Source organism: Gymnogyps californianus, chromosome 7 (genome assembly GCF_018139145.2).
Source record: "Gymnogyps californianus isolate 813 chromosome 7, ASM1813914v2, whole genome shotgun sequence".
Classification (NCBI taxonomy): domain Eukaryota; kingdom Metazoa; phylum Chordata; class Aves; order Accipitriformes; family Cathartidae; genus Gymnogyps; species Gymnogyps californianus.
Window position 1 is genome coordinate 26,570,335 of NC_059477.1, and position 22,541 is coordinate 26,592,875.

General features: G+C 39.3%; 1 protein-coding gene across 1 annotated transcript in view; it reads left to right on the forward strand.

The window, feature by feature from the left end:
• USP37 (ubiquitin specific peptidase 37) overlaps nt 1-22,541 on the forward strand; it is a 35,034-nt gene that overhangs the window by 6,997 nt on the left and 5,496 nt on the right. Inside the window, exons 6-19 of the mRNA XM_050900428.1 lie at nt 67-164; nt 1,687-1,771; nt 2,710-2,871; nt 3,337-3,468; nt 5,509-5,632; nt 5,903-6,108; nt 7,209-7,326; nt 8,569-8,648; nt 10,024-10,188; nt 11,636-11,701; nt 12,897-13,047; nt 16,816-17,068; nt 19,504-19,670; nt 21,475-21,535. Of these exons, the coding sequence (XP_050756385.1) occupies nt 67-164; nt 1,687-1,771; nt 2,710-2,871; nt 3,337-3,468; nt 5,509-5,632; nt 5,903-6,108; nt 7,209-7,326; nt 8,569-8,648; nt 10,024-10,188; nt 11,636-11,701; nt 12,897-13,047; nt 16,816-17,068; nt 19,504-19,670; nt 21,475-21,535 (1,868 nt within the window). The remainder of the gene's footprint in view (nt 1-66; nt 165-1,686; nt 1,772-2,709; nt 2,872-3,336; nt 3,469-5,508; nt 5,633-5,902; nt 6,109-7,208; nt 7,327-8,568; nt 8,649-10,023; nt 10,189-11,635; nt 11,702-12,896; nt 13,048-16,815; nt 17,069-19,503; nt 19,671-21,474; nt 21,536-22,541) is intronic.

The following is a 22,541-nucleotide window of genomic DNA, read 5'->3' on the forward strand; positions in this document are numbered from 1 at the left end:
AATATCAAGCAGGAATATCCTGTATCTTCTATAACTGCACTGACTTCCACTCTTGTTTATCTGTAGGAATAATAAAGCCTTGAGTGATCCAGCATGGAAGTACTTGAACAGTAGCAGAGAGAAACAGTTGAATCTGAAGCAAGCAGAGGAAAATAGGACATCAGGTAAAAAAATATAAGTAAAGCCAAATGATACCTGGCTTTGACGGTTACAATTTTACCCCTTTGATATTAGTTTAGAAAGTTGCTGCAGAGGTGGTTTTCCTAATCTGCTTTCTCTGTGCCACTAACTTTGATGCTTCCTACAGAGCCATATATGAGATGCAAACAACTCGCCTTCATTTTCAAAGCCTATCCTGCTCTAGTGTGACCCTGACCTTTATACTTGGCTGCTGATGCCAGCCCATGTGCCGGCTTGTTTGAAAATCCAACAAGCACCTTCAAACTTTGCTCCAAGCTGCCCTTCCCCTTGGGAGGGGATTCCTGTAAACACCTAAGGATTTCCTTTTTGCTTGCTTTCTTGTTTATTTTTAAAGCTCTCCTTTGCTGTTAATGCCCACATGAATTGTAGGCTGTTTTTTGTGCTGAAAATGTGTACAGTTTGCTTTTACTTCCCTGCCTCTTCCCCAGAACCTAGAGGGGGAACTCTTTGGGGCCAGGACTCTTGTTCTGTTTGTACCAAAGTTCTGTTGGATACTGGTGTGTGATGAGGTTTTATAGACAATATAGAAATATTGACAATATGTACATAAGCTAGTAAGCAGCACCATTCTTCAGTTTTACTAATAAATACTGAGCCTCTTTTCCCATAAAGGGGAATGCATTTAAGATCTTGTTTTTATGGGGAATGTTGCTGAATGCATTCTTTTTTTTAGTGCAGCTCTGATGGCACAAACATGTTGCTGGAGGAGCCAGGAAGGTGAATGTTTATCTCTGAATGAAAATCTGGTTTGCTCTTTAGAGTCAAAATTAGAATCTGTGAGTGTATACCTGCAAGTTCAGGTAACAGTATTGCGAGCTTCCTTCATATGTCTGCATTTTTGAAAGCTGCACTTCAAGCTGGGATAGAAGCAAATGTTTATTCATTATCCAAACTAAATTACACTGTGATTCACCATAATAGGTGTTTTTTTGACTCTTGAGAGCATTTTTTTATGTGGCACCATCTGAGGCATTAGTCTCAGGATCTGACACAATGATATCAGAACAATGAAACAATCGTATTTTGCCCCAAGCATATAGTAATTTACTGTGGAATTTGGAGCGGGAAGAGAAACTGTTTTCACTTCTGCATATTTATCTTGAGTTTTGAGAGCGCTATATTGGAAATCATTAGTGAGTTCTCTGTTATGCGTATCTTGTATATTTGAACAAGAGGTGGATATTTATTATCTTTCAGATAGTTAAGACCATTCAATGACTTTTTAATGTTTCATATTGCAATTTGGATTTGATGGAGATTGTGGTATTAAATTCAATTAAAACTCCAGCATGTCTTTACTTACATATGATTAATTCGCATTAGTACTTCTAAGTATGTGTGTTAGTACTTTCCCAACCAATTCTGGAAAACAGTATTTGAGAATTTTTAAACTTTTTGACTAAATACTTTTAAACGAGTTGTATATTGTATGAATAGCTGAGTTACCCAGAACAAAATGACCTGCCTCTCTTTCTGTTTTTCAAGGTATTTTACCACTGCAGTCATCATCCTTTTATGGTAGTCGGTCCTCCTCAAAAGAGTACTCCACTGGCAGTTCCACCCTGGACAGGTAGGACTGATTCACTAGCATGAACTGTAAATGACAGTTCTTTCCCAGGAATTAGGATCTTCAGTTTCCTATGTGTTTATCACGTGGTGTATAGCTTATATGCATAAAATGTGTGTATGTATATATATATATTCCCCCGCCCCGAGTACAATCTAGGTATTCAGTGTGGCTACAGTTGCTGTAGTTACATCTACAAACTCCAGTTACTGCTTGCAATAGACTTTCTAAAAATCACTCAAGTCTATTATAGTCATTGTGAATGACTGATCCAGATTATATCTGAACTCTAGATGGTTCAGATTCTATATAAACTCTGGAACTTCAGACTGAATGCTTGCTTCATTTTTCCCAAGTAGATAAATGGCATGAAACTCTGTATTTTAGTAACAGTATTTTAGTAATACTGAATCCTGCTGAGGTTGGGATTCTTCTGTGTTAGACGCTGTGCAATCGGCCTGTCAGTCTCTGCCCTAGATAGATGAGATACAAGATCTAGGAAGAAAAGAAGCATTGTCCGTGCTTTACACATGAGGGACTGAGGTCCAGAGTGATTAGGTTACAAGAACAAGAGGCTGAAAAAAAAGACTCTGGCCCAGATGTGAATTTTAAGCATATCTTAGGAGTGGTGATCTCATGCTACACGATCGTTCTTCCTTTCATCATACAGCATGGGGAATTGTTAAATATCGTAAAGACAAAAGACTTGGTTACACTGCATGCACACCTGTGGATGTAAGGAAATTTAACCAAAGTATTTAAGTGCTCTGGAAAGAAGTTCTCTCTCTTACACCTCTTTTGCATTATGATACACGCCAGTTATCTTGTGTGGCTTTACCTGTCCTTGTCTTCTATAGTGATACAATTCCAGTGTCATGGACTATAGCTGTTTAAGGTTGAGCATTAGAAATCTTACACTCCTTATCCTTTTATGTTTTTAGGTCTAGTGTATCCAGCCAGACCCCTTCAGCCAAAAGAAGCCTGGGATTTCTTTCTCAGCCTGCTCCTCTTTCTGTTAAAAAAATGAGATCTAATCAAGATTACACAGGGTGGAACAAACCCCGAGTGCCCCTTTCCACCCATCCTCAACAACAATTACAAGGGTAAATTTAATTTTCTTTATCTAGCATGCACACTTCCATCATCAGAACATGCACATTCTTGTTATAATTATTTAATGAAAAAAAAAATCCTGAAATTAATGAACACTGAGATAGGGAACTCTTTTTCAGATTTGGAAAATATATATTCTTAAATTCACTTCCTGAGAACTTTAGATAATAATTTCAGGTAATTCATGTTCTTTTCATACACTTTCCTGATTCATTTCCCTATGTTGTGTATATACACACATTTTTTAAAATTTTGATTGTAGAAACTCATGGGCGCTTTCCTGATAAATGCTGCCTCCCGTGAGTTTTCAGTTTAGTGTGAAGGGCAGGAGAACAGCTCCAATAAGAAACTCTGTGGGGAGTGGCTGGGGAGAATGTCCTACATGTTAGTAGTGCTGTGTTTAACACTGGCATATTTACACATTGACATACATACTGTGTTCAATCTTTTTTCAGATTTTCAAACTTGGGAAACACCTGCTATATGAATGCCATTCTACAGTCCTTGTTTTCAATTCAGTCTTTTGCTAATGATTTGCTCAAGCAGGGTATCCCATGGAAAAAAATTCCACTCAATGCACTTATCAGGTAAAATTCACTTTCTGGGAAGGATATTTTCTCTTTCATTACTGAGAAACTGGTTTTCTAATACTGAAGCACCATTGTATAGGGTAATTTGCATGTGCAGATAATAAAATAAATCCTAGAGCTCTCTGTATTTTGGAGTTTTACTTTAGAAATAGGAAGTAGACTCTTAAAAATTGCGATGCTGAGTTACACCAGTCTTTTATATCTTCTACTGTATTTCTGGTGGCAGAGTGAAATGTTTCAGAAGAAAATGCAAGAAACTGCAAAATAAATAGATGCAGAATAACTTCTTTTTAAAGAAGCTAACTTCTTTAGCTGATTACCAACTAGGGTTTAAGCTGGTCACTAACATCACCTGATATGTGAGGGCTTATGCCTTTTGGGAAAATATCCTTTGTCTAGTAGTTGTGGAGGGTGTTCAAGTTCTACATGCTTAATCTTTTTCTAAATTCAGCTGAACTCTCAGTTTAGTCAAACCTCATGTCAAGAAACTCCAAAGGTTTCTGTAATATGTAAAACTCTCTTTTCTCTTTGAAATTTTGAATTCCTGTGCCATTCAGATTCCATTGTATGTCTATCAGAAAGACAAACTGCTGTTTGCTCTATGTACTGCACACTCTACCGTTTGGGATTTGTATTATATATGCGCTTGTGTACTTAGTTTCCTTTCTCTCACTAAACAAGATTCAGGATTATCAGAACCATTTCTGTTTCCATTTCATAGCGTTTTATATCTTTTGGGGTCCTTTCTATTTTTGCTGTGTCTTCTTGAACTCTTCTGACGCTACTTGGGATCAGAGGTTGTTCCACGTACCTCTTGAAATGTCCTTTCCCTTATTTTTGTAGAAAGACCTCTGAAGCTTGTGCCCCATATACCTAATGGTAAACTGTGCAGGTAGAGCTTGTGCCATAGTACCTCTGATGGAGGGCGGTGTGTGATCCTTTGCCCAAGTACAAGTCAGAGTTGATACTCAGCAGCATCTACTTTTGGCTTCTATTGGTTTGGGTATGGACACTTGATCTAACATGATGAATGTTTTCCTGGTTGAAAAGCAATTGCCTATCAACTGCTTTGTGGTGAAAAAGGTGTATTTCCTAACGTGCTTCACTGAGCAGTTGTAGAGGGTTAGGAGAGCACACACTGTTACTGTAGCTCAGCAGAATAGCAGAAACTTGTTGAGCTGCAGTAAATTGATCAGATTCTTTGGGTAACTGAGTATTAGTTGTTGGTTTGGGGTGGGAGGGGATTGCACAGGTCCTTTCTGTCTTTCTCTCTTTTTTTTTTTTGTGTGTCATGGAACATGACATCTTCCCATCACCTTCCCATGTATGTACTATGACCAAAACTGTTGTGCTTGGAATATATCGGGTGTGTATTTCCTGTGAAATTGTAAAGCAGTTGTAAAAGATAACTAAATCACAATAACTGAGAGGCACAGGTAAGGTCAATTTCAACAGTTTTTTAACAAAGTTACCAGTAACACTATATGTAGCTTGAACCAAGGAACTCCTCATGGCTCTTTGTTACAGTTTTTTTCTACTCTGTTGTAATGTTTTACTGCCAAAAGAAGTAAGGCTTGAAACTGAGTGGAAATTTAAAAATAAATAGAAACCAATCTGACCATGCAAGTTGAATTTAATGATTTTGTGTTAATTATTTTGGTGCCATGTGATTTCATATCTCCTATCAGTACAAACGTTCTCAAAAAGCATTGTGTGGTTTGTTTTTTTCCTCATTGTAAAAGATATAGCAGAAATAAGTTTATAGGACTTCATAAGGCTCTTCTCTTTACCGTAAAAGACTGTGGAATTTTTTTCTTCATTTGGGTCCTGTTCCAATGATGGCCTCAAATGAGATTTCAAAATACTTGAAATAGAAAAGGTTAATTATATATGAGATATTTTTGTACAGAACCCCTAAACTACTTATCACAGAAGAAAAGCTTTTAGAGACTCTGAAAATGAGGTATCATGAGTTTTATTTTATTTCTCTAAAGTCCTGGAAAGCCAATCAGTGTTTCATTGCATTGACTTCTGCAGACGTTTTGCCCATTTGCTTGCTAAAAAGGATGTCTGCAGCCCTGAGGTTAAGAAAGAGCTGCTCAAGAAGGTGAAAAGTGCAATTTCAGCTACTGCAGAGAGATTTTCTGGGTACATGCAGAATGTAAGTACCATATTGTCTAGAAACAATTATGTGTAGTTTGTTCAGTGTTTGGACTGCGCGGAACTCCTGTCAAGCTTCAACTCTATTTGACAGTGACTTGAGCTTTTGATTGAATGACAACAATTGCCTGCTGTTTGTTAGAGCAGAACTGCCTTAATGTTGCTGAATGCAATGAACTGAAACATAATTTCCCCAGTCTGTGTGTGTTTGAGAGAAAGATACTGAATGAAGTTGTACAAAATCACTTTGATGAGTTTACCCTGTTTCTAGGATGCACATGAGTTCTTGAGCCAGTGTCTAGATCAGCTGAAGGAAGACATGGAAAAGTTAAACAAAACTTGGAAGAGTGAGCCAGTCCCTAATGAGGATAACTCACCTGGACGGGCTTCTGATGACCTCTCAGCCACCAAAGTTTATACGTGTCCGGTTATCAGTAACTTAGAGTTTGAGGTTCAGCATTCTATCATTTGCAAAATGTAAGTATGCTTGAGAGCTTTTCTCATACTTACCTTAAAAGACTGGGAAGTGTTCCCATCTTACGTGACTTCATCTGCAGGTTACAACTGGAAGCAAGAACTGTGTTTTTTCTGAAGCTAGATATTTAGAAAATATTCTATGGTCTAGAAATGCTGTAAACCTCACACCATGATGTCTGCTGCTGCAGGCCTTCTGTAAACAGTCTCATACCATCTAGTTCTTCATTACATATCCAGTGGAAAACATCTGTGCTTTGCTTTTTGTGTACCGGTTGTATGAGAATAGTGAGAAAAGGGGGTTTCAGCCAAGTAATGTTTCCTCTTAAAAAAAAAAAAAAAAAAAAAAAAGGAAGCCATGTTTTTAATTTGTTCTTTCTAAGGGCTTCCAGGGAATGGCATTTTCTTCTGTCTCTCTAGGTTATTGCAGAAAAAGATGTAAACGAGTATGTCTGGGCATTCGTTGTGTATGACCTGTGCAGCAGATTCCCATATGGGATGCTTGCATTCCACAAAGTTTTCATGAACACAGATATTTGGGAGTGTTACTTTGTGTGTACTGCATTAGTTCCCTAAAATAATTAAAAGTAAATTGCATGCAGGTAATAATTATTGAAGAGAAATGACTGTAGGGTCCTCCCCCCACCCCCCTGCCAAAAGCGTAAGAAAATTGAGAAATTTTTTTTTTAAATAGACTCTACTATTTTGTTTCTAAAAACAGTTTGAAAGTATTTCTAGGCTTTCTGTTCTTCTGGGCTGGGCTCATTTCTTTTTTCCTAAGAATGCTGAGTGAAGAAGACGTGTTCGGCTACATAGCAGTCACTTTGATTTCCTGTGTACCTGATCACTTGCCTCTCCAAAGCAGTCTGTGTTTTTTTGTTCTCACCGTTACACAAATGTTTCTTTCAACTTCTAAAGCATCAAAGTGAAATCCCAAAATTCAACTTTGTCATAAGCATCAAACACTTCCATTTTGATGAGTAAAAATAGATTGATCAAGAGGCATATATTTACTGGGAAGTTACTTTAGCCTAAAAAATGTAAGTTGTCGCTAATTTCAAGTGTATTTTTCATCAGACTTACATAAGCGTGTTTCTCTTTAGGTGTGGTGAAACAGTCACTAAACGAGAACAATTTAATGACCTCTCCATTGACCTTCCTCGAAGAAAGAAATTGCTTCCTTCCCGATCGATCCAGGATTCCCTTGACCTCTTTTTTCGGGTACATAGTGTTGAGAGGTTTTTTTATTCACTGTGGAGTATGTGTAGGTTATGTACCATATGGAAGTTTTGATTGTATAGCTGATTATTAGTTTCTATGACAGTGATTGCAGGCGTGTGAAATCATTAACTTTGCACTTTTCTGAGGTTTGTACATTAACAGCATACAGGAGTTTTTATTGTAAAATGCTGTGCAGAAATTAACTGATCCTTACAATACTGCTGTGAAATAAGTAAACTTCCCCATTTTGTGGTGGAAGAGTTGAGGCATAAACAAAAACAAAGGAGAGAAGGGAGGCTGTCAGATTGAGATAATCGCTCAGGAATTGCTGCTTCCTCTCCTGGGCTAGGATGCTTCAACAGCTTATGTACTGGCCTAAATTAGCATGGAGGAAAAAGGTCATGCAGATATAATAATTAAAAAAAATAATTGTAATATGTGGACGCTCGTCTTGTGAGTAGGGCTTCGAGGTGAGGTTTCTGAAAGCTAAAAACAAGCCTTACGTCTGTGAATTAGTGTTGTATTTTGTCATATCTTGAGACAGACCTGTGGTTTTTTCTCTATTTGCAGATAGTATTTTCAACAGATAGAATAATTGGTGTGCTTATTCTTCTAAAAGCTAGTGGAGGTCTTACGATTTTGAAAAATTCTTAAAATTATAGTAGTGTCATTTCGCCTCACTTAAAGAAAAGGGCTGTAGAAATGTTTGGTGGCTAAGTCATGTAATTTCAGCACAGTGATGCTTCCCCTTTTGCTGTCTATTCAAAACTCTACTCTGGTGCAGCACATCCTTGACAAGTTTAGATGAGGATAGCTCTTCAGGAACAAAGTTGAGGTTTTGAACAAGAGAGAGAAAACTTCATGGTAAATTATCCTCTACCAAAGGTTATTAGGGAAAAAAAAGCAACCTGTATATAGGAGAGAAAACTGTAAATCTTGCCAGATTGTCCCCTCTCTTTGGAAGCTAATTTGTCTCAGCTGTGGCTGATTCACTGGTCTGCAATAGACTTGCAGGAAAAATTCCACCTGTATTAGTGGATATGTTGTCAAATTGTAAGCTCTGCTACCTGTCCTCTTATCAGATGCCCTCTTGTTAGGTCATGTTGAAGGTGACTATAATTTTAAGTGAACTGCTGTTTTGAAGAGCTTCCATGACAGCCAAAAGGCTGTCTGTTGCTTTCTGTTGAGATCTGTTTGATGTGTCTGTTGTTGCACTAGTCATTTTTCTGTTCTCTTAAACAGGCAGAGGAGATCGAGTATTCCTGTGAGAAGTGCAATGGAAAGTCTGCTGTTGTCACACACAAGTTCAACAGGCTTCCCAGGTAAATATTGACATCTGTTCCTCTCTTTCCTGGAAGCATGTTACAAATGCGCAAGCAAAAGTCCCTTGAAGAGTAAAGCTGGGAAAATGGGTGGGACAGCATGTACGGTGGTCAGCACGTGAGAAAGATGCACGTGCAGACAGTAGTCTTCATGCTGTTCTTCAGTTTCCCTCTAAAGAAGCTCTCTTGGGCACCCTCTGCAACACTTCTTTCTTCCTCCCTATCGCTACGCAAGGAGGGCTGACTTTTCCCCTTCCCCGTTTCTTGGGGTTTCTGGGATGTGAGGGAAGTGGAAACAGTAAATATATTCTGGAAGTTTAATATTTTGTGCTCAGCTGACCTGACGGGCAGGACTGAGTTGGAGGCATTAGTGCCAGAAGGCATATAGAGTGTTTTGCTTTGATCAATTAATTCTTCCCATGCTGATACCTGTTTTCTCTCTCAGTAAGCATGGCACTTTGAGGAAGAAGGTGGACACTTTGAGGGTTAATGCATGTGTTTGATGGCATGCTCAATAGTTTCTGACCTTATGGTTGGGTTTGGCTCATTATTTAGAGTGGAAGTGCTTGGAGGTAGGGATCATTTTCTCATGGGATGTAAAGCTAAAAGAGACTGTTGGATGACTTTATCTGGCCTATATCCTTGTCCCAGGTATACTCACACTGAACCCAGTAACTTGGTAGCTTGCATTTTGCTTAAATAGTGTATTTATGCTAGTGCTGCAAAACCCTTGTCAAAGTTTTTGAATATTAGCACAACATAAGTGATGATACAGCTGCATGATCTAAATAGACAGTACAAAGTGCAGCATAAGGGAGAAGATTCAGTGTAACGAGGCCTTTTCAGGCTCTTTATACTGTTGTGATCAAAAGCTCTTTCAAAGAGAAAATGTCGTGACAGATAAACCAACTACACATCTTGCACTGGGCACAGTTCCTCCTCGGTTTTGGGCAGCTGTGTGATCCCTCCATCACGGTCTTGAATATCTGGGAGTAATATACTAGCATTCTGGCCTATAATGATAATATTTTGATTGTTTCCTACCTCTCACTGCGTAGTAGAAATAATGAGTTTGGTAAGAGCTGCTTGCTTCTGTTTGACTGAAGAGCAAGGTGATGCAGATCAAAGCAGGAAGCCTCTTGAGTTGGCAGAGTCTGCACTCTGCACCTTGCACAAAGTTGAGTGATGGACAGGAAAGTAATTACCTGTCTCTTGCCAGATAAGAGGTGGATAGTGTTTCCCTACCACCCCGAAGTAATAATCTGTTTTAGAGTCAGGTGAATGCATTTTGTAAACAGGGCTGTGTAGATTTTGAATAGGTTTTCTCTGACTTCTGTCTTGAGATTAACATTTGTCCTTCTCTCATATCTCTCAGGGTCCTGATTCTTCATCTGAAACGATACAGCTTCAATGTAGCATTGTCTCTCAATCATAAAGTCGGGCAGCAGGTGGTTATTCCAAGATACTTAACCCTGCTTTCACACTGTACGGAAAGCACTAGGCTGCCACTGACGCTGGGATGGAGCGTCCATTCTGCAATGTAAGTGTACAACTTGTGATCGATCCATGCCACGTTAAGCATATATGCCACAAGGTAGGCAGTTGTCAGATCTCCTCCAGAAGATGTCTGGGCAAAGAAACATTAAAATTATGCAGCTTCAGACATGCACTGCTAGTTTGTGATGATGCCATCATGAGAACATGTATGGAAAGGAAGCGTGATAGAAGCAGTAGGAAGAGTTGGTGACACATTATCTAGGGAATATTTGGTAAGATAATCTTCACTGTCCTTGAAAATAACTTTCTATCCTTTTTAAGAGAGCTTCTGTTAGTAATTTGTAAAGATTATGCCTCTCGGTTCAAAATAATCTAGATTACCTTTACCTTCACAGCACACTTAACTCTGCTTAGGAGATGTAACATCCTACCTTTTTCTGCTAATTTCCATTTGCACCTCCTGTGCTATCATTCATTTTTCATTGTCTTTCCTGTGCCACTGTAGTATCTGAGCACTTCACATGCTGAAAATACTCTCTCTCCTTTTCCCTGTGACAGTTATTTCTGTACAGCTGCTTGTGCTGAGAGAGAGATTAAATGTGCCAGTTGTCACATAGGAAGTCTGTGGCAGAATAAGGAACAAGAAACCCTCAGGTCTCTTGTGGTCCCTGCCTAGTGACATAACCACAGTAGCTGTAGTGAGTTAGGACACATCTGGTGTATATGTTCAGCAGTCTGGCATGTGTTCTTGTGCTGAACGTTCAGTGGCGTTTGAGATTTACGTTGCTTTCGCAATAGAAATCTTAAACACAACAAACATCTTAAGCTAACCAGAGCAGAAATACTTGAAAATATATTTGAAGTAGCTTTCCAATGGCTTTTTTTAGTCATTGAAACCATTCTGATTGACCGGAGAGTGGAAGGGTAACTAGGCTGGAGAGAAGCAGCCCTGGTTTGAGGGGGAAGATTAGAAAAGATTTCTGCATTGGCAGCCATCTGGTGGATAGATGTGTAGTGATAGTGATGGACTTTGAGGAGCCTGTGAAAGGATTAAATGGAGCAGGAAGTTTGTTTAGAAGAATCTAGGTAAGGGAGGAGAAACGGAGACATGGGACATGCCAGAAAACCGGCTGATCCAGACAGCAGCAGGAGACTGTGGTTTGGGAGCAGGAACTCAAATGTTGGTGGGAATAAAAAATAAAGGAATGAGTTGTCTTGACATGGGAGCCCAAAGCCTTTAATTTGTGAGCTTGTCCCTAAGGGTGCATCACTAAGAAGTGAATCAAGTTTAAAGGATTATATATGGTTTTGAACAACTGTTGTATATTTATAGCATGATGGAGTTATTACTCTAAATCTAAGCAATTAGCAAGTACATAATGGTATTCTACTTGTTTCTTTGGTCATGGATTTGCATGCATAGCAGACAAGTAAACACTTATTTTTCAAAGACTGTAACTGCTGCAATAAATACTTTGCTTTTTTAATAGTTCCCGTCCATTGAAAGCCTCCCAAATGGTGAATTCCTGTACTATAAGCACTTCCACACCTTGTAGGTGAGTTATAGCTCTGAAATGCCCATGGCCTGGGGTTTCATGGGATAATTTTTAAGGCATTTTAAAATTTTCTAATTCTTCTTTAATCTTTCCACTTTTTCTATTTGTTTTCTTTTCTTTCTATTTTTTCTATGGTAGTAAATTATTTCAGCTACTGTCTTTTTTCATATCTGAGTTTTATAGGTGTTACATGCTAGCTGAAATTAATATCAATGGTACAATTTGCCTAGTTGACATGATCACCTTAGCATTTCTTTTGAGAACCTTTGGGGACTTGTAAGTAAGCGAAGGTGGATTTTTTTTTTTTTTCAGACAGAAGGCTGAGCATCAGAATGAGAACTGGATTTAGTTTGTACAGATGATTTGTCAGTGACAGATACCTTAAACTAGCTTGCATTTGTAGTTGCAAGTCACATGTATAAGAAGCAAAATGGTTTCTAATTCTGCGATCTAGCTCTTTTCTCTCTTCTGGCTCTGTGGAGCCCCAATGTGTGTTTTGGGAACAGGTGATTAGTTCCGTAAGTTTATTTGCAAAGATGAGAGGGCATTGTTTTTATAGGCCGTTTTGAAAGGCCAGTTTTTGATATAGTGAAAAATGTGGTATCACACTGGATAGTTTTGCACTGTGGAATACTTACAAGACCAGATTTCCTAACTGAGCAGAAATCGTGACTTCCCCAGACTCCCTTGTCTTCTGTTCTAAAAAACCAAGAATTATCTTAATGAAAGAGCAAACAGGAAAACTGAAAAACTTGTGCAGATTTGCGCTTTTTATATCCTAGTAATGATGTGGCAAGTCCTGTGTCCAGCTTAGTAAACTTCAGAAGTCAAATGGTTTGTGCCAAGTTCTGCATGTTACTGTGGACTCGACTCAAATGAGTACTGCTAGGTAATAAAGTGCAGAACCATTGGCCTTAGAAGCAAGAGCCACACACTTAGTAACTTTTAACGTTGTAAGTTGCTATTGCAGGCTTGAAGTAGGTATGTCAGTTAACCTAGTAAAATACACCTTTTCTGAAAACCCTGCTTGCTGTGTTAATAAGTTGTTATTGTCAATCATTGCAGTTTGTTCCCCAAATTTTACTGTCCCACAATGTGAAAGTTGGATGTAATGCTTCTTTAACGGTTACTTTGAAACAGATTTGTACAATGCTACAATGCTATAAAGTTTTATAGCCATGTTTTTAATTTACAGAAAATACACTTTCAAGTCAAAGAGCTCTGCAGCACTCTATGTAGATTCTGACAGCGATGATGAGCCGTTGAAACGCTCTGTTGCCCATAGCCAAAGGTTGTGTAACATACAGAGTAGAGATCAGCAACAACTGCAAGAAGAGCCAGAAAAGGTAAGGGGAAAAAAACCACAAACTTTCATATACGTAGATCCTATATGTGCTCATGTCTGGCCTGTGCTTTTCTTAGCATAGACTGCAAGTAAAATTGATGTAAGATAAGTTTTTTCTTCTAATTAGCACTGCAGTGCTGGAAGGGAGTGCTTTGCTAATTGATCTCTCTGTATAGTTGTATTGCGTTCCCACTGGGAACAGAGGTAATTGCGTTGCAACTGCACTTGAGTTTTTGGGTTATGTATACCAGCTGCTTAGCAGTTTTGTCAGTCCTTTGGGTAACTTTCGCTAATAAAGTTCCCAGGCTGAAATATAATGGGCTGTCAATAACAAAATTATGCAGTAAAGCCCTTGATTAAATTAGATCCAGTACAAGTTGGGCTAAGCAAAATATTCAACTGAGAGAACTTCTTGCACATCCAATCTGTGTCCCCTTTCAAATGTGGCTTTTTAAATGCTTTTAGAAACTGAAGCTATCAGTCTTTGGAGGTGGACATGTAGAATTGTGTAGAGATCAAGTTCATTGGTGTAAAGGTGCACTTAACTTCGAATTGCCTTTGAGCTCTTCATTGTGACTAGTATTAATGTTGCCAAGATATTTTTTTACCTCTATCAGGGCCGTGTATTAGCAGGTAGATGAGTTGTGTGCAAAGGAATGGTGACCCAGAAGGGAAAACAAGAAGCTTAGAAGAAAGTGATACTGCAAGATAATCCTCTATTGAATGTTGCAGGCCTAGTGCTTAGGACAAGTGTCCTGCATCTCTGGTTCTCTAAAGTTTTTGACAATGTTTATGGGGTTATTTTAATCAAGCAGAGACTTGTGGTCTTGATTATGGCATTAAAGGACAGGCGTAAAGCTGGCTGAATAGCAATAGGTAACAAGAGGAAGGTATCTACGGTTTCTGATCTGATTGGAAGATCAAACCAAGGGAGGATCCTGATCCACTCAGTATTTAATAAATGATAAAATAGATAACGAGTATTAAATTTTCAGAAGACCCAGAGCTGGGAAGGGCTGCCAGTATGATGATGCTCAGAACTACAGTTAAGAGTGATCTTGACAAATCTGAGAAATTGCATAAAAATAGGAGGGGTTGTTCAGTAGGAACAGGCTAAAGGTGCTAATCTTAGCAGGACTAATTGACTGTAAATGCGGGATGGGAACAGCTGGGAAAGCAGTGGGCCTTCAGAAAGGGCATGAAAGGTGACAGTTGGTCACAAGGTCAGGCTGGTTGACAACAGAGGCATAGCCTGCAGGTTGTGTGAAGTAACTCTCCTTTTTTCTTCAGCATTGAGCTTTAGCTGGAGTTCTGTATCCAGCTTTTGGCTCCGGACTGAAAAGAGTTATAGATTAATTGGAGAGGGGCTAGAGGAGGGGAACATGAATGGTCGGAGGTCTAGAAAGGAAGATTTTGGGGGAAAGAGCAGGCAAGTGAACTTGGGTCTTTAGTTTAAGGAGAAACCTAAGCAGGGCTTGTGTCTTCAAGGAAGGGAAAGAAATGAATAGAAACAGTTGAGCTGTTTTCTGTGCCTGTGGTGGATAGAACAAGAAGTAATAGACTAAATTGCAGACAGTAATTTTTAGATTAAATATTAGGGAAAAATTCCTGATGCTCAGGATGTGTAGGGATGGAATGGATTGCTTTGGGAGAAAGCAGAAAACCCTTTGCTGAAGGTCTCAGGAACAGGGTAGGCAACTGCTGTCCTGCGTGGCACATCTATAGCTGGCTGTGGGTGGGGGAAGGAAACCAGCTTGTCTTTGAAGTCCCTCTTATGTATAGAAAAAGTATTCCAAACTGTCCTAAATGATTCTTCCTCAAGTTTTGTTTGTGAGGAAGTGTAGGTACTCTCTATCGCACAAGCCCTGTGAGTGCAGAAATTGTGGGAATAAAGCCTATTAATTTGAATAGCAAATTAATTATAGGCTTTCCAGCCTGTTGTGGGAAAGAGACAGTGGTGGTGATGATTCCACATAAGTGACTTTATTCTTTGTGACTGCGCACCTTGGCCACTTCTCAACCACAGGCCTGACCAGCCATCTGTGATTGTTAACCAGATCCTCTGTCCTTCTCAGTGTTGTCCTGGGAGGACCTGGTCCTGGTCCTTGGAAGTGGCATTACTGCTGTTGCACCATTTCCCTTGATATGCTTCTCATAGAAGCTGTGGGTGAGGTTGCATTAGGGGCTTGGCAGTCACTTCGTATGGCCGGTATACCCCCCGTGGGGCACTGCTTGCAAAACAGTCCAGCTGTGTGGGAGAACAGCTGGAACAGCCGGTGTATGCGACATTGGGTTGTAGGGGCAAATAGCAGTTATCCAGCTAAAGTGGGCAGAACTGCAATTTCTGTGATTTCTGCCTCTGCAGATGAAGTAGTATTTGAAGTACTTTTTAAAAATACTTATTTAAAGCAACCTGTCTTAGAGCCTAAGCTACTTAAAATCTATGCAAATAATTTCTAATACAAAAAGTTGTATTCAAATAATGCACAGATGCTGCCAAGTCTTTAAAGTCCAGCCACTGAATTAGTGGTAGTTGTTGGCAAGGTGCCTGGAACTAGGGTTTGCGGAAGAGCTAAACCAGTTTTGACGTTAGTAGCCTACAGGTGCAGAGAGAGAAATCGGAAAGCTTAAAAAGCAGGTACTCTGCTTTCCTTATTCAGTGCCTGAATAGATGTGCAGAGAGAGGTTTAAATTTGTCAGCTCTAATTCTTGGACGGTATGATGTCTAGAACAAGCAATTTCACTGGCTAATTCATTTGCTAATCTTGTTTGATAAGCCAGTCTTAATACAAAATGTTTGCTATATAAAACTAGTCTTGCTCATCAAAAGCTTGCTGTTTTTAAGTAAAAAACAGCAGTAAAAATGTATTTATGTTCATTTTAACGAAGTTCTGAGATCCATCCAAATGCAGTTTAGAATAAGACCTGGATAAGTACATTCTGATAGAAACTATTTTTCCCCATTTTTAACATAATATAGGGGAAAAAAAATCTAAGCATATGGTAAGTAGTATAATTGTGTAAATATGCATACATGGAGGTTAACCTCCTGATTAACTCTTAATATCAAAATGATTGAAATTACTATATTAGTTGCAAGTTAGCGTCAGTTTTAGGAAAATAACTAAAAAACAGATTAAGACTAAAGTGTTTTTCCTTTCTTCCAATTTAAAGTCATTCTGTTCTCCTTAGGAAAGAATAATTCCCCCCTTTCCCCGGTTAACTGTTTTCTTACTTGGCTTGCAGTCCTGCCCCCTGCAAGATTTCATATGGCAAGTCTGCAGCACCAAACCTAATTTTAATTGCTCTTCATACCAGCCTGATTTCAGTTCCTATTCTTCCATCCCTGTGTTCAAGTTCAATTACTCTCATGTTGCTGCTTCAGCCTTTGTTAACAAACGTGCCGTTTCGCTACTTGTGCCTCAGCAGTGACTTGCCAGAGGCTTGAGGATTCATCAGAACCTAAAGGTGGAACACATGTGTTGAAGGAAAGGAAGGAGAAGGGAAGAGTAATCTTGTGTATGTTAATCCACAGGGCCTGTAAAAACTGGTTGTAGTTTATATTTAAATATTATTCCTTGAAGTGAATGTAGCTACAAAGGTTGTGTCTCCATTGAGTCTCATATAACTATCTGTTTAATGTTGACAGAGCCAAGCTCCCACTCCCTGGGTTAATAAAATTAAAAAAAAAAAATCTCTACAGAAATGTAAAGCTGATGTTATATACCTGTTTATTCAAGCACTTAATCAGATCTCCATTCATCTCTAGGGTTCAAAAAGAAGTAAAATGGAGGGTGATAAACCTGAGCTGGGTAATGCTGGTTTTGATGGGATGAGCGAAGATGAGCTGCTAGCAGCTGTCTTAGAGATTAGCAAAAGGGAAGCTTCTCTGTCTCTGAGCCATGATGAAGATAAGCCCACAAGCAGCCCAGACACTGGTTTTGGAGATGACGAGATTCAGGAATTGCCGGAAAACCTGGAATCTATGGAGATGGAGAAACCCAAAGCAGCATTAGACTCAGGTAAGGCGAAGTAACCATCTTAATTGGACTGTAGCGAGCTAAAGTGGGTTACTGATAGCAGCAGGTTAGTAATGTATGGTGGCAGAATCTGGATGCTAGTGCACTGCTGAAACTGCCTGACTTCCTCAGAGTTTTCTTACAGTTTCCCTGCGTATAAAGCATTTAATTCATTGAACTGTGAAAATTTATTTTCTTGTATGTCTGTCACGTCTCTGATAAAGGTAAGGTCATCTTCAGAGTTACTTTCCATTTTTTTTCTCTCCTGATTAACACATGCTTCCACTGGTTCCCGTACCAGACAATTCAATTTACTAAGATTTGGCAGTGTCTGGAACTTAACCTTCTATAATCAGAAAGTATTTTCATTTCTGTAGCTGTTGCAGCCTGGGCAGCACAGTAGCAGTGTTCACATTGCTGGTGTGCAAGAGTGACCTCTGGGGTGCATAAGACTAGAATGCTTTCATAAATGCAGTTATTTTGTCACTAGTTACTAATGAATTTAGCGCTCTCTCTGTAACTTTTTTCTAATACTTTTTTATGTGAGAGTAGACCCTTGAGCATAAGAGACTCGGCCTGTGAACTATGGCCTCTGACTCAGAAACACAGTTAAGTACAAGAAGGAGCCTGTTTGATCTCAGTGTGGGTAAACTGAGTGTCTTCCTTTAGTTGGCTGAAGGAAATTTAATTGCTTATCGTTTATTGTGTGCTACATGCTTTCAGTCAGATTTTTAATTCCACTAGCCTGGAAAAACAGGCCAACAATATGCTCTCCTTCTCCTCTAAGAGCCAGGAGATTAAATAGTAACAACAAAAACCCCCACTCTGTTACCTAAAATCACACTTGTTTCAATGGACAACTCTTGACAGCTTCCATGTTGGAAGGCAGTGTGTAAGAAAACTAAGTCTGTGGTCAGCCTTGTTTGTGCCCTCCGTTATATACACCAATGTTGCTTATGGTTGTGTGAAAGAGAGTTGTGAGAGTGTGGCCACATAAATGTATCTCTCTCCAGCTTTTCTTTGGAAAGTATAATGTAATTATTTGAAGGCTCTATTGTGACACTTAAGCAAAAAGTACGTGTTTAATAAAAGTTTCTGTATTTTCTGATTAAGAATGCAGTTAAACACTCAACATTGCATTCAGCTTTCTGTATTTGACTGTGTATGACCAAAAAACACAAGAACTACTCAAAGCATACGGTTTGGCATTCAGGTGAGATATGTGTGTGTGTTGAGTTACCAGTTATGGCAGCCGAATGTAACTTGCCATGAGTTCACAATCCTATGTTCTATTTAAAGGAAACTTAATTGCAAAGGGTGCTTTGCTATATCAGACAAGATGATTCTAAATGTGACGGATTTAACTTGGTCCATTTCTTGTTACCACTAGTAATAATTTTTTTTGTAAACAATTAATAATTTGTGGTGCTTTCAAAAAAAGGCTAATTTAGATATGACAGGAGATGTCTTTTCTGCTACATGAGCCTCAAATAACAGTTGTGTGAGTCAAGTGAGTATTTCTTCTTACATTGAAAGTTTTCAAAGGTCATGTAATTCTGTTTTGTTTTTCATCTTAAGAGGATTAGACTGATAGATTATAGTTCTGATTCTGGTGGTCTTGTGTTTAAGAGGTCACAGATACTGAGACTGCCTTGTATAATCCTTACTAATAACCAATGAGCAGATGTTGAAGTCTGCATAGGGCAAAACTATGAAGTTTCATGTTGCTGCATGATAGCTGTTGGAGCAGGTCCTGACTCTTTCTCAGCTACAAGGAAATGGGAAAATCAAAGTGTCCTGCAACTGCAGGAGGTGTATGCAGTGGTTGAATGAATGTTCATTCCAGAAGTTTTGTAAAATGCTTCTGCCTTAGTGTTCACTTTAAAGGTGAACTGAAAAGTTATCTTCTTGCACTTTTAAAGCTGTAGGTAGTGTTCACAAGATTGAGGCTCTTACCTGAAGCAAAAAGTTGACAAATTTAAACAGTGCTTGAGATTTGTGCTTCCCTCTGTCTTACGTATGATTTGGCTTTAATTGTGGCTTCGTCTGTAGTACTCCAAGGTATAATATGCAATGCAAATTTTTATAATCCATGGTTCCTTCTAGAGAAATTCAAGTGTCAGCTTCATGGCTGCAGAAACCTAGTGGTATGTGACATCTTACTTTAGTTAAAGTTGCTGTTTGAGTGGACATAAAAGGCTAAGAAGAGAACAGGTTCAGGGATTAATCAAATGGTTCATCTTACATCTGTTAAAATAAGTATGAGACTGTGCTTTGGAGCTTTTTCCATTTGACTCTTGTGTGGTTTTTTATGGCTGGTGAGCTCTCCCTGTCAATAGATGTCACTGTGCTGCAAGGATTGTGGTGATTTGAAGAGGATTTAGCTGGTAACAAACAGAAGACCCAGGAAAGTGTAACTGTACTTTCTGATTCCTCAGGTCCTGCCAATTTCACCGAGATAACTAAAGATTTTGATGAGAATAAGGAAAACAAAACTCCGGAAGGCTCCCAGGGGGAGGTTGACTGGCTGCAGCAGTACGATATGGAGAGAGAGAGGGAAGAACAAGAACTTCAGCAGGCACTGGCTCAAAGCCTTCAAGAGCAAGTAAGAAATAGAGTTTGCTTCCTTGAGTTATCTTCTCCAGCACTGGAAACTTGATGGCTAAAGGAAAAGCTTGTGTTCAGGCAGTAGCTGCAAAGGGATTCTGCTGCTTTTTTGAGAGAACCAGATGAAAAAAGGTTTGGGTTTCGTCTAGCTCCAGTGTCAGTACAGTGACGGCACTGGAGACATCTGGGCACGTTTTGTATGTGCTTTGGAAACCATATATCACGTCACAGACCTGCAGATTTCTCAAAGCTTTCCGTGCACATTTACACACTGCCTTGTAACATTACGTAAAAACGATGATAAACTGAACTAAACTCTTACTATCTGTCACCGAGAACCAAGCCCACCTTTAGCTTCCCTGGCAGTTGCTTCTTGCAGCGTGTTGTGTCAAGACTCAAAGCAAAGGCTAAGAATGGCCATGCCAGGTCAGGTTAAAGATCTGTCTATCCCAGTGCCTTGTTTCTGGTACTAGCAAGTAGGGGATGCTTAGTGAAGAATATAGGAACTGAGCATTTATGTGATCCTTCCCTGTTAGTAAACTGAAAAAAGTATCCCAAATAATTTAGTCTAAAACAAGTCCTTTAAATTAGACTTGGAAAGATTTGGGATCTCGGGTTATGTGCTAACCATCTGTATTCCACTTGAATTTCAAGATCTGTAACTGATTTCCACAAGTTTAACCGAGCCGCTGAGAGCGAAGCAAGTGTTTAGCCAGGTCTTCCTTTAAATAAGTGCCCTTGTCTGCTCTCTAGTAATACTAAAGCTGTCATGGTTTTCCTTATGAGATCTGATGTTTCCATGGCTCTTGGATTTTTTTTCTCTCCCATTACTCATTATGAGGTGCTGGTTGGTATGTTCCATGCCAGATGTAGCTTTGATTCAGCGATGCTGAGTAGTTTAACAAAGATTCCCAAATGCTTTAGAAATAGTGAGATAAAAGACCTCATGCTAATAATGTAAAACTGCCCTTTGAGTGTTGTTCTGCTACAGTTCTGAAGTGAAAATCTGCTATTCTAATGATTCAGGCATGGAAATGCGGTAGCTGTGGTTATCTTGATTTGAAATACGTAGTTAGGATTCTGCGTTCAGGTGCACTGAAAGCATTCAAACCCTGAATTAAGAAGCCAGCTCATTAAATATTATTGACTGGCTTGCTGTAGCTCTGAGCTTTCAAGAGTGGTGGGAGGAACAGGGGCATGATATTATTCAAAGATTAGAAGGGTTTGTTGGCTTGAGGTTTCTTTGCTACTTGTTCATGGTAATATTTTTAATACCTGGTGGTTTAGTGGTGTCTTTTTTTGCATCCTGCCTTTGTGAATTACACCTGTTACATAGAACCACTGGCTCTACTTTCAAATGGCTTAAAAATAATAAAATCTGTCAGGATTTAATGACTCTGTCCTCAGCTGGCTTTGGGCAGAAGAAGTCTAAATTTTGCTGAAGTGTGAGGAGCTTTGTGTGTAAGTGACAGCTTTCCTTAGCGAAGGGTTGCAAATTCATTCAGATGCTTTTCAAATTAATGATCCAGAGAAAGCGTTCGGTGTTACTAGAGACTCGCTCTGCTGCATACCAAACTTCAGGAGCTTTGACGAGCCTTAATGAAGGTTTGTCCCAGGTTCTGTTGCACGGGAACATTGGACTCTTGCTGGTTGCAAACATTCCTTCACACAGAATCTTTAATTTACAATGTCAGGTTTGTTGTAGAAACCAGAGCAGCACAGTTTCAATGGAAAAAGAGCACCACACGAATTTTAAACAGTGAAGTGTCTCAATGAGCTAAGTTTTGTTCTCTTCCCATTAGGAGGCACGAGAACAAAAAGAGGATGATGACCTTAAACGAGCCACGGAATTAAGTCTACAAGGTGAAACTTATTTAACTTCTTCCAGGATGTTGCTTTTGAGAGAAAATAGATCTGTGCGTATGAGTGCAGCTCCTGAGTGTCTGTAAGACAGCTGGGATTTCATGTTCTTTTGGTGTGTGCTTTGTTGTGTTTGGCTTTGCTCAGGTCAGCTTTTCTTGCTCTTGGTTGTGAAAGCAAATGCCAGGAAAAACTTAATATGAGAAGTTACTTATTTCAGTCTCTTGAGTTTTTAATTAGATATAGATATATAGATAGATATATGTAATATATGATATTAAATATATATAATATGTATTTAATAATAATATTAATCTAGAGAGAGCAAAATGGACCTTGAAATTTTGCATTCCCAGAAAAAGCCAGCATGCTAATGGCTCTAGTCAGAGCATAAGGATTATTTCTTACTTGCATTGATATTTTAGTGCTGATTAATGAATGCACTGGCCTTGCCCAGGAAAATGAATAAGTGCTGTATCTGTCTGATACAGGATGGGAGGGAGACAGACCTCACTGCAAGGTATAGCTGTTGCGGGTGAAAAAAGAAACCCAAAATACACTATCTGTTTTCTCCAAATCCAGACAGTGTGGTGAGCCTCAGGCACTGTTTAACATTTGTGTGAGGCTGGCATGTGAGTGATTTCATACAATCTGGCAGAGCAAAGCGTAACTGAGAGAAAATTACCCTTCCCTGCTCCAAAGAGGGAAGGGTAATGAAGTATTGTGTTAAGATACTCGTAGTTGCTCAGGCACCTTTAAAGACCCTCGGTTATTACTGGATGAACCTGTGTCTGCTTCTGAAGAGAAGTTGAATGCTGCTGAAGCATCCCTCAACCTGAGTCCTGTCCCCTGATGCACTCTGGTAGACCAACTGCCCAGTCCCTCTCAGGTCTTCCTTGATTCTTGTGTGCAGGAAGAATTCAAGGCTAGGAATCCTTCCTCCTCCTGATTTGCAGTCATTTGACTTAAACACAAGCGTTGCCTTGTGCTTCTCAATTTGCTGCTGTCT